The 11,123-nt window shown below is 40.8% G+C and overlaps 1 protein-coding gene across 1 annotated transcript in view; it reads left to right on the forward strand.

Moving 5' to 3' along the window:
• The window catches only part of LOC135478581 (DNA polymerase delta subunit 2-like), a 45,215-nt gene extending 35,573 nt beyond the window's left edge, over positions 1 to 9,642 (forward strand). The window contains exon 10 of the mRNA XM_064758634.1: positions 8,686 to 9,642. Within this exon, the coding sequence (XP_064614704.1) occupies positions 8,686 to 8,843 (158 nt within the window). The 3' untranslated portion in view covers positions 8,844 to 9,642. The remainder of the gene's footprint in view (positions 1 to 8,685) is intronic.
• Positions 9,643 to 11,123: the final 1,481 nt, after the last annotated feature.

The following is an 11,123-nucleotide window of genomic DNA, read 5'->3' on the forward strand; positions in this document are numbered from 1 at the left end:
ACTGTGTACTGCTGAAATGACAGGTTGCGCTACATTTACACCACTACATAAACTACAGCTGCTCCGACAAGTTACTGTGTAAGCTAGACTGTGTACTGCTGAAATGACAGGTTGTGCTACATTTACACCGCTACATAAACTACAGCTGCTGTGAAAAGTTACTGTGTAGGCTAGACTACTGCTGAAATGACAGGTTGTGCTACATTTACACCGCTACATAAACTACAGCTGCTGTGAAAAGTTACTGTGTAGGCTAGACTACTGCTGAAATGACAGGTTGTGCTACATTTACACCGCTACATAAACTACAGCTGCTGTGACAAGTTACTGTGTAGGCTGGATTCTGTACTGCTGAAATGACAGGGTGCACTACATTTACACCGCTACATAAACTACAGCTGCTGTGACAAGTTACTGTGTAGGCTAGACTCTGTACTGCTGAAATGACAGGTTGCGCTACATTTACACCACTACATAAACTACAGCTGCTGTGACAAGTTACTGTGTAAGCTAGACTGTGTACTGCTGAAAAGACAGTGTGCGCTACATTTACAGCACTACATAAACTCCAGCTGCTGTGACAAGTTACTGTGTAGGCTAGACTCTGTACTGCTGAAATGACAGGTAGTGCTACATTTACACCGCTACATAAACTCCAGCTGCTGTGACAAGTTACTGTGTAGGCTAGACTATACTGCTGAAAAGACAGGTTGTGCTACATTTACACTGCTACATAAACTACAGCTGCTGTGACAAGTTACTGTGTAGGCTAGACTGTGTACTGCTGAAAAGACAGGTTGTGCTACATTTCCATGAAGTTTGAATGGAAGTCACAGTACAGTACATGTATGTAGTGGCGATACCTCATCAGGCATTCTCTACATGTAGCTGTTAGTGAAAACCAGGTTTGGTTTATGTTACGATATGTCAGAACATGAAATTAATTTGCCTTGTGTAAATGAATACAAAGACCTACCCTTTCATTGTCCTCTTTGTTTTAACACCTAAGTGTGAATGGACATGTGTAAAGCTGGTTTTCTGTTTGTGTGTATGTCAATATTGTCTGGATTAGGGGCGGAGCTTTGGCCACCTGCTGTGGATACTTCTCTCTCTGCTTGTCAGGCGTCCTCAAACCAGTAGGCTTGGGTGACACCTAACAGGGACTGTGGGTAAATGATGTGATTCTGTTCACAGCTACTGCAAACATGATCAAAGTCATTGTTGGCAAATTTGCATGTTAAAGAGTTTATACTTGAGAGTTTCTGTGTCATGACTTGTTTTATGTCTTGAATGGTAAAGTGAAAGTTAAAGTAAAATAAAGTTAGGAACCTGCATTTACTGCACTTTTCAGTGATATTGCAAATGTATAAATATCATCAGAATTGCTTTTTCTGAGATTAGAATCTTAAATAAGCGTTTAGTTTGCACAAGCTTTTCTGAGCAAGCATCTACATCCATATATGGTTACGCTCATCAGTTTTCGTACATGCATGAACTTTCATTGTGGGAGTCTTAATGGAACTGTTCAGGAAATTAATTATCATGTAAAAACAGAAAAGCAGAATTTGAAATACAGAGGTTGACAATTTCCGAAAGGGCGAATCTGACTATTGGAGGAAAAGTGAAGAAGGTTAAGTTTGAGTTGTGTAAACGATGATTTTCAGTCATTCTCCATTATTTTTCTCTTCAAAGCAGACAGTACCTGTAACTTAGGTACAATTGCTCTAGATGTGCTTCTTCGTGGAGAATTGCAAGATATCAAATGTTCATGACATGAAAATAGAAGGAAGCATAACCAATCTCATGCGTTAGCGCCTAGTGGTTTTATTTGGATTTCATGCACATAAAAACTCCTATGGAACTCTGGTGCCTTATCTCCAGTACGTGTACAGGGTCTGTGGTCAGTGAGTGAACGCTGCACTGCAGCAGGTGCAGTTAAGCAGATTCTCACTCTCGGCCTACTTGAGGGTTAAGTGCAGTCTGCTGCACTACTTACAGGCTGTGCCCCAGTAAGTGATAAAACACTGAGCAGGACTGAAGGGCTTGTGTGGAGTGGCTATTTGTTGACTGGAAACAGACACTGTCTGGAAGTGACCTTATTTATGGGCTGTCACAGCTGTCCATGTCCTGCTAAGTTTGGTCAAGTGACATCAACATCAATCAAACTGTTCTGTCTCATGCCATGCAATCAGGTACAATGTAGTGTTGGTCTTTTGCCAAACAGTTACATGTACATGTAGATGCAACTGTAGTTTTGACTCATATGGCACAGTATTAGGTAGTTTGGCCATAGGTGCCATATGGCCTGGTAGTATTATGTGCTACACACTTAGATAGTTTAGTGTCCTGTTCCACAAGGTCAGATAGTTTTGTCTCCTTGACCACAAAGTCAGATAGTATTGTCTCCTGTTCCACAAGATCAGATAGTTTTGTCTCCTTGACCACAAGGTGAGATAGTTTTGTCTCCTGTTCCATAAGGTGAGATAGTTTTGTCTTCTGTTCTGCAAGATCAGATAACTTTGTCTTCTGTTCCACAAGGTCAGATAGTTTTATCTCCTATTCCACAAGATCAGATAGTTTTGTCCTCTGCTTCTTAAGGTCAGATAGTTTTGACTCCTTGACCACAAGGGTGGATAGTTTTGTCCCCTTGACCACAAGGTCAGATAGTTTTGTCTCCTGTTCCACAAGATCAGATAGTTTTGTGTTATGTTCCACAAGATCAGATAGTTTTGTCTCCTTGGTCACAAGGTCAGATAGTTTTGTCTCCTGTTCCACAAGGTCAAATGGTTTGTCTCCTTGGCCACAAGGTCAAATAGTTTTGTCTCCTTGGCCACAAGATCAGATAGTTTTGTTTCCTTGGCCACAAGGTCAGATAGTTTTGTCTTTTGTTCCACAAGATCAGATATTTTTGTTTCCTTGGTACATTGTAGTTTTGTCTCATGTGACAGATGATTTAGCAGTTTTAAAATAAAATGTTTGAAGTATGTTGTATTATTAAGATTATTCTCCAAAGCATGTGTGGGTATCAAAGCTTTTGTAGTATGCTTGATGGTGTATAAACAGTTGGATATAGTTATGTTGTTTCTGGAGAGGATGTAAGACTGGTTGTGTGATGGGTTTTGGCAGTAGCCCTGCTGTCAAAGCCACCTGTGATCATGTCTCGTGGCCTGTGTGATGGACTGTGTGAGCCCCCACTTCCGGACACCTTTAGCCAACAAGTACTCAATAAATCTTCATTACTGGGTGTAGCAGCCCATTATCCTGAAACGGGGGCCAATAATATCCCCCAGAAATTATGTAAACCAGCAAACTGAACCATTCATCATGTGGAGCGACTTAATCAAGATGGTGCAAATCTGAACTGGCTGCAGTAGAGATGCTGTGACATACAGGATACTCTCACCCATTGGTGATATCACATACAGGACATTCTCACCCCTTGTTGATGTCACGTACAGGACATTCCCACCACTTGTTGATATTACATACAAGACATTCTTACCCCCTGTTGATATCACATACAGGACATTCCCACCCCTTGTTGATGTCACATACAGGACATTCTTACCCATTGATAATGTCACATACAGGACATTCCCACTCCTTGTTGATGTCACATACAGAACATTCTCACCCATTGATGATGTTACATACAGAACATTCTCACCCATTGGTGATGTCACATACAGGACATTCTCACCCATTAGTGATGTCACATATAGAACATTCTCACCCATTAGTGATGACACATACAGGACACTCTCACCCATTGGTGATGTGACATACAGGACATTCTCACTCATTATTGATGTCACATACAGGACATTCTCACCCATTGATAATGTCACATACAGGACATTCCCACTCCTTGTTGATGTCACATACAGAACATTCTCACCCATTGATGATGTTACATACAGAACATTCTCACCCATTGGTGATGTCACATACAGGACATTCTCACCCATTAGTAGTGTCACATACAGGACATTCTCACCCATTAGTGATGTCACATACAGGACATTCTCACCCATTGGTGATGTGACATACAGGACATTCTCACTCATTATTGATGTCACATACAGGACATTCTCACCCATTGGTGATGTGACATACAGGACATTCTCACCCTTTAGTGATGTCACATACAGGACATTCTCACCCATTGGTGATGTCACATACAGGACATTCTCACCTATTAGTGATGTCACATACAGAACATTCTTACCCATTGGTGATGTCACATACAGGACATTCTCACCCATCGGTGATGTCACATACAGAACATTCTTACCCATTAGTGATGTCACATACAGAACATTCTCACCCATTGGTGATGTCACATACAGAACATTCGCACCCATTGGTGATGTCACATACAGAACATTCTCGCCCATTGGTGATGTCACATACAGGACATTCTCACCCATTGATGATGTCTCATACAGAACATTCTCGCCCATTGGTGATGTCACATACAGGACATTCTCACCCATTGATGATGTCTCATACAGAACATTCTCACCCATTGGTGATGTCACATACAGGACATTCTCACCTATTGCTGATGTCACATACAGAACATTCTCACCCATTGGCGATGTCACATACAGGACATTCTTATCCATTGATGATGTCTCATACATGACATTCTCACCTATTGCTGATGTCACATACAGAACATTCCCACCCATTGGCGATGTCACATACAGGACATTCTTATCCATTGATGATGTCACATATAGAACATTCTCACCCAGGGTTGCTGTGATGTACATGTACAGGACATTCTCACACGGAAGTGTCCTGTGACAGGACATTATCATCCAGGTGTAGTGTACTGTGACAGGACATTTTGACTTGGGTGTGCAGTGCTTTACAGTGACAGGACATTCTCCCCCAGGTGTGGTGTACTGTGACAGGACATTCTCACCCAGGAGGGGTATACCGTGACAGGACATTTTCACCCAGGAGGGGTATACCGTGACAGGACATTCTCACCCAGGAGGGGTATACCGTGACAGGACATTCTCACCCAGGAGTGGTATACCGTGCTAGGACATTCTCACCTAGGAGGGGTATACCGTGACAAGACTTTTTCACCCAGGAGTGGTATACCGTGACAGGACATTTTCACCCAGGAGGGGTATACTGTGACAGGACATTCTCACCCAGGAGGGGTATACCGTGACAGGACATTCTCACCCAGGAGTGGTATACTGTGATAGGACATTCTCACCCAGGAGTGGTATACTGTAACCAGACATCCTCACCCAGGTGTGGTGTACTGTGACAAGACATTTTCACCCAGATGTGGTATACTCTGACAGGACATTCTCAATCAAGTGAGGTGTACTGTGACAGGGCGGTCTCATCTGGCTGTGGTGTACCGTGATAGGTCCTTCTCACCCAGGTATGGCGGAGAAGCGTTTCATTTTAGAGATAGATGTATATGCAAAGCCGTGTGATTTAAATAACACATTAGGCATTGAGGTTTTAATGAGACATGCAAGGTTAATGCCCTTACAATTATATATTCATAAGACTTACACATTTTATATTAAGGTCTTACAGGTATATGTGAGGTTAAGGTCTTTAGGACATTAGATATTAAGGTTTTGAGACATGCTGACACACTTGAAATTGAAATTTGATGGAACACATAAGAATAAACTTTTCAACACACATTATACATCGCTGTTTTGTGGAGAGGAGAGTTGTACGCTGGGATGATGTTTTGTGGAGAGGAGAGTTGTACGCTGGGATGATGTTTTGAGAATACTTCTTAATACAGTGATGTTGGAACATGTACATCTCCTCAGTTGCCCTTCTAAATGTTCAGCACTCTGATTCCTCTTTGGTTACCAAGTTTAGGTGTACAATACAACATCTAGTTTCTCACCTGCTAACTTTTTTTACACATTTCGTACTGGCATACAAGCATCTCTGTTCACATCACCTTCATTGGTTTGAAACCACATCGAATTGCCAAGAAAACAAAGAGGATGCAAACAGAGAGATCCATGGTCATGTTTTTTGAAGGGAAAAGCTGTGGTTAGATTTCATATCGTTGGAGCTGTAGTGAAGCCTGTGTGTGAGGATAAATATGCTGAGCTTCATTAACTTCCCAGGCAGCGGGTCAAATCACACGCAGTAGGGGAATTGATTTAGCTGAGAAAACGCTTGGTAAGGTGTTGGTGACCATCATAGCTCCTCCCTCTCTTGTGCATTATTGATGGGCGGATGTAGAATTATGCCTCCTGTCCTTCAGTCCTAGCTATCTCCTATGTCAGGATGAATCAGTTATCTACAAGGGAAGATAAATCTGAAATATTAACTGAGGGATTTTCTGTCATAGTTTAGCTTTTAGTTCACAGCATCCCATATCATCACCATGCATAATTCTCATACCTTAAATATTGTTAGACTTATGTTCATTTACATTCTAAGCCTTCGAAAAAATGAAGTATCCCTTTATTTTGTTAGGCTTCCAATCTCTAAGCTTTGAGAACCTGTTGTTCTCGTAAAGATTATTAGGTTTTTGTAACTGCATGAAAACCGTAACTGTTGCGCAGTTAGCAATACTAGGTTTCAGAGGATAAGTGCGGGAAAACTTTTGGGCACTTTTTTGAACATTGACATATTGTCATCTGAAAAAAATCTTTAATTTTCTTCTCAAGGATAGCTGAATTGATTGACGTGAAATTTCATATGTTGATTTTAACGAGGCAAGTATAAATTGCGGAGCTCGCGCTTATATGTTAAAAGCTCTGGAAAATCACTACTTTGCATATTTGACACGTGAACAAAAAAATTTGAAATTGAAAACGGAGAATACTTATTTTAGTAAAGTTTGTGCTGGTAATTACGAATCTGTTTTTGTTTTTTCCCCTATTTTGTAATTTTTTTTGTGACAATTTGCGAGAGAAGTTGAAAATCGAAAAAAATGAATCTTTTTGCCACTGGCAGAATGCATAATGCATTAAAGAACACGTAACTTACCAAGATTGAAAGATTAATGGTTATTTTCAAATTCTTGTGACGTTAATACTTTCGCAGCTGTAGTGTCTCAAATTTTTTGTCGTTTTAGATTTTAATCAAACGTTCCTTCTTGAGAACCCTTTGTCTGATTGAACTGAAATTTTAATAGCAGATATGCCATGCCAAGCCCATTAAAAATATTAAAAAAATCTTGGCTTATATGTGTAACAGTAAAGAAAATAATGAATCTACATATGGTCACGTGACCACAAACTTGAATTTTAACTTTATTGGTATCTTATCTGGTGGAGATTAAGCTGCTGATTACGAATCTCTCTTAATTTTTTGCCTAGCATGTATGATTTTATCACAAATTAAGATTAAATTGCTAAAACTCAATATTTTCTTAATATTGGGATGTCATGTGACAGGAGGCTGTTGTGACTGTAAAGCTGCTGAAAATTGCTGAGTAGAAAAGGCGATGTATGTACTATCTGTGTGTTGCAAATTATGCAAGATACAGTACAAGACTTGTAAGGCTTCAAGAATTGTATTAAAATGGCCGGTTACCATATATAGCACATTTATGTGTACATATTGTTTAATCTATGTACAAATGCTCTACGTCTTGATTATATTAATGACTAGGGAGAATTTATGAATGTTGTAAGTATGCACTAAAATACGGTTAGGACAAACCGCTTCCTGTAAAATAGCCTTCACTACAGTCTCCGCGATACGAATACATTGTTTTTATCACAGGATGACATGCAACTGGAAAATCAGTCTACGGTTAGATCACTAACTACAAGATATAACATACAACTCATGTATTAAAGTTATATCATACTAAAACCTGGAAAGAATTTCAGATATGGGAGTGTAAGAAACAGGGTTTTGCCGAAAGAACATAACGGACTCCTCCCATTCCACAGCATGCTACTTGTTTTCAGTAATTATGACGTCACCCAAGGCAATGAGTTCTTGTTGTCGAAACTGTGCTTGTGCAGTTTAACATTATGAATTACAACTTCTTTTCTTTTGCAAGGATATCAGCTTTCAACATATCGATGTGTAGAGCGTGTGTTGTTACCTGTGACTGACTAAAACCAATCTCTGTAGCAGGTATAACTGATTTTATAGACATTTGAATATAGACGACTTGCTAAAAGAAATGGACTACTTCTCTACGAAATCTTCCCTTGTATTGCTAGCGCATCTACAACACCATTACTTCCTATAAAGACTTGGAAGCCGTAAAACTGTAAGCAGTTCTAGTTAGCTTTAGTGTTACCCGTGCTTTTTTTTCAGTCTAAATCAAGTCAGGTGAATTGTGAATGCTAATATTGTTTCCTAGTGGGTTGATCAGTAAGCCTTTAATTTCAACCCTTTTTTCTGCCATGCTGTGTTGTCCTCAGCCCCTGGTTCGTCGTCATGTCTATTTGCCACTTTGCCGACATTGTCTTTCAAGGTTTTAGTGGATGGATAATTTTGGCATATGACTGAATTCACCCGTATTCGTCTCTAGTATGTGTTACATAATTGCCTGTAGCATTTACTTGTTCTTAAATTGCATGCCTTGACCTGTGTCTGTCATGTTACAGAACTGCGGCTCAAGACTACTAAATATTAACGTGAAGCCTATCCATCCATGCCATTGTTCTTTTGTGTCTGGTGTCATCTCTATGTGTGTTTGTGTCACAGGTTCTGAGCGTCAGAGAGTTTTACTGGTGACGGTGCCGCGATTCAGCCAGTCATGCATGTGTGTGTTGGTCAACCTAAGGACCCTAGAGTGCCAGCCGCTGGACTTTGGCAGTCAGTTTGGGGAGTCAGAAGAAGAGAGTCCCCAGCCGGCAAAGTGAGGAGTGGACGGAGGGAAGATGAGCCGGCAAGGCGTTGCCAGGGAGATAATTGCATTTCAGAGAAGGGATGTCATTCACAGGCAATTTCACAGTTTGTCCAGAAAGAACTGGACGGTTAGGATTGGAGTTCTCCCTGGGGAGTCTGCAGCGAAGGAATTCCACGGGACTATTTAAATAGTTTTGTCAGTTGCAGTAGCCGGGGTGTTGTGTGGAGGCATGGTGTCGTGCTGTGCAGTCAGGCTCAGTAATTCTCTGTACAATGGCCTGGCTGAAAAACAGCCCAGTCACAGTTTATTGCCCTCTTAAATTAGAGAAAAAGTAGGACTGGGTGAACGTAACTTCCAAGAGTAATGGTAACGAACTTTAAAAAGTGGGCCAATTTTCCTGCAGATTCCTGAAGGGAAACAGTGGTAGGCCAAATCACTTAACTGAACTGGTTTGAGTGGTTTAATAAAGGAGGGCTGGTTAGTGTTGAGTGCTGTTAATGAGATGAAAAGGGCAGTGGTGGGGGGGGGGGGATTGTATAGGGTGGGAATGGAGGGTGACATTCGACATTCGCTTTGCATGGGACAACGCAGCCAGACAGTAATGTGTTTATACTGAATTCTGCCTCATCTCCTGCTGTCCATAACTCACCGTGACATATAGATCGTTTATCCATTCATTGATGAATGCCTATATGAATAAATTACTTTGACCTTCTCAGATGCTTTATGTTATCTGAACAAAATCGCTGCATTGATCCTTCCTAAGTGTGTGTTGATTTATTCTTGTTCGTTTATCTTTAAGGAAACTGGTTTTCTCCAACTTGTTTGTAATTCTTTCCGTATGCCCAGAGATATGCCGTAAATTGGCTGTTACGATCGATAATGTCATCGTTTTGAATTCATTGTCGTCGGAGCCGTTTAATCATTGAGGTGATTCTGATGACATTAGCAGGTGCTTGTGCTCTAATGATGATGAATGAGTTTGGTGTATGAAGGCCCCGTGAGCAGGGGATAGAGTGATGTTCTATTAGTTTGAGCAGACTGTGATTTGTGGCCAGTCTCTCCGGAATGACCGCCTTGCATTGATTACCGTAGGCTTGCCTAACGAAAACAAACTATGTCCTCAACAACAGTCGACTCATTAATCCTGCTGTCTGCCACAATCAGTACATATGAAGGGAGAGAAAACCGGATTCTTTAATTGCACGCCGTGAATGTTTTTCAGTGGAATAATTTTCAGTGACCAAAGCCCCACTGTTCCAGTTTAGCACATTTCCTGTTTTACATGAATAATCCACTATACACCGTTTACAAATTGCTTGAGGGAAGCATAGCAACTGTATTCTCTTATGTGTGAGAATTTTTGTTGCACATCTTGCGATGGTCCTCCCAGCATCATTTTGTGAAACCGTCTGTAAGATAATCTCAGTGGGTGTGATTTGAGCAGGATGGAGTTGTGTTGTGCCACAGTGAAAGTAATGATTTGGTACGTTGGGCGAACCGTGGAAGTAGAAATGGCGAAGTAACAATCCTGAGCTCTGAAGAAATAAGCAATTTGCCAAGTTAAGTCGGAGGCCTGATAGGTTGACACAGATGGGTAAGATGAGAGGTTGAATATCTAACCTAGACCTAACCAAGAAAACTCAAGTTAATACGGGATTATTGCGTTAACTGGTTCACTTAATGCAGTTCGTTTTTTAAACTAATTCACTTTCACAGTTACTGCCAATGTCAGAATTCGACAGAAATGAAACGCTTGACTGCCAGACTGTAGGGAAATGTCCATTAATCGAGCCTGAATGTAACAATTCACTATACTTCACTTAATAAAACCAGACCTTTAAACCGTCTTCAACTTTTGCCTTTGATCCGTTATTTTGTAACTCTCACACAAGCGCATATAGTACATTACACCCAGGGTTGGCTATACCTAGCACAAACAATTGTCCAGGTTGCTTGGCTTAGCCATAACCTAAGCATTCACTACTGTATTTACCACTAACAAGGCTTTTTAAGGTTAACTGTTTTCAACTTTTGTGGGGTTTTTTTATCGCTTTACTTTATTTGTGCATAAACGTATACAGCGTTGTACCTCCACTGTCGGCTGTTCTTAGCTCAAATTACATTGTTCTTGTTGCTGTTTGTACTGAAGGGTGCAGACTTTACAGAAAGCAATCAAAGAGACAGATGGCCGTCGAACATAAATATGAAAATAACATATAAACGAAAGGCTTAAGGGGTCCAAACCGCGTAGAAGTAGTGAGAGAGCCGCCGAGCATGGCAAAATCCCGAC

Source organism: Liolophura sinensis, chromosome 1, assembly GCF_032854445.1.
Source record: "Liolophura sinensis isolate JHLJ2023 chromosome 1, CUHK_Ljap_v2, whole genome shotgun sequence".
NCBI classification, from domain to species: domain Eukaryota; kingdom Metazoa; phylum Mollusca; class Polyplacophora; order Chitonida; family Chitonidae; genus Liolophura; species Liolophura sinensis.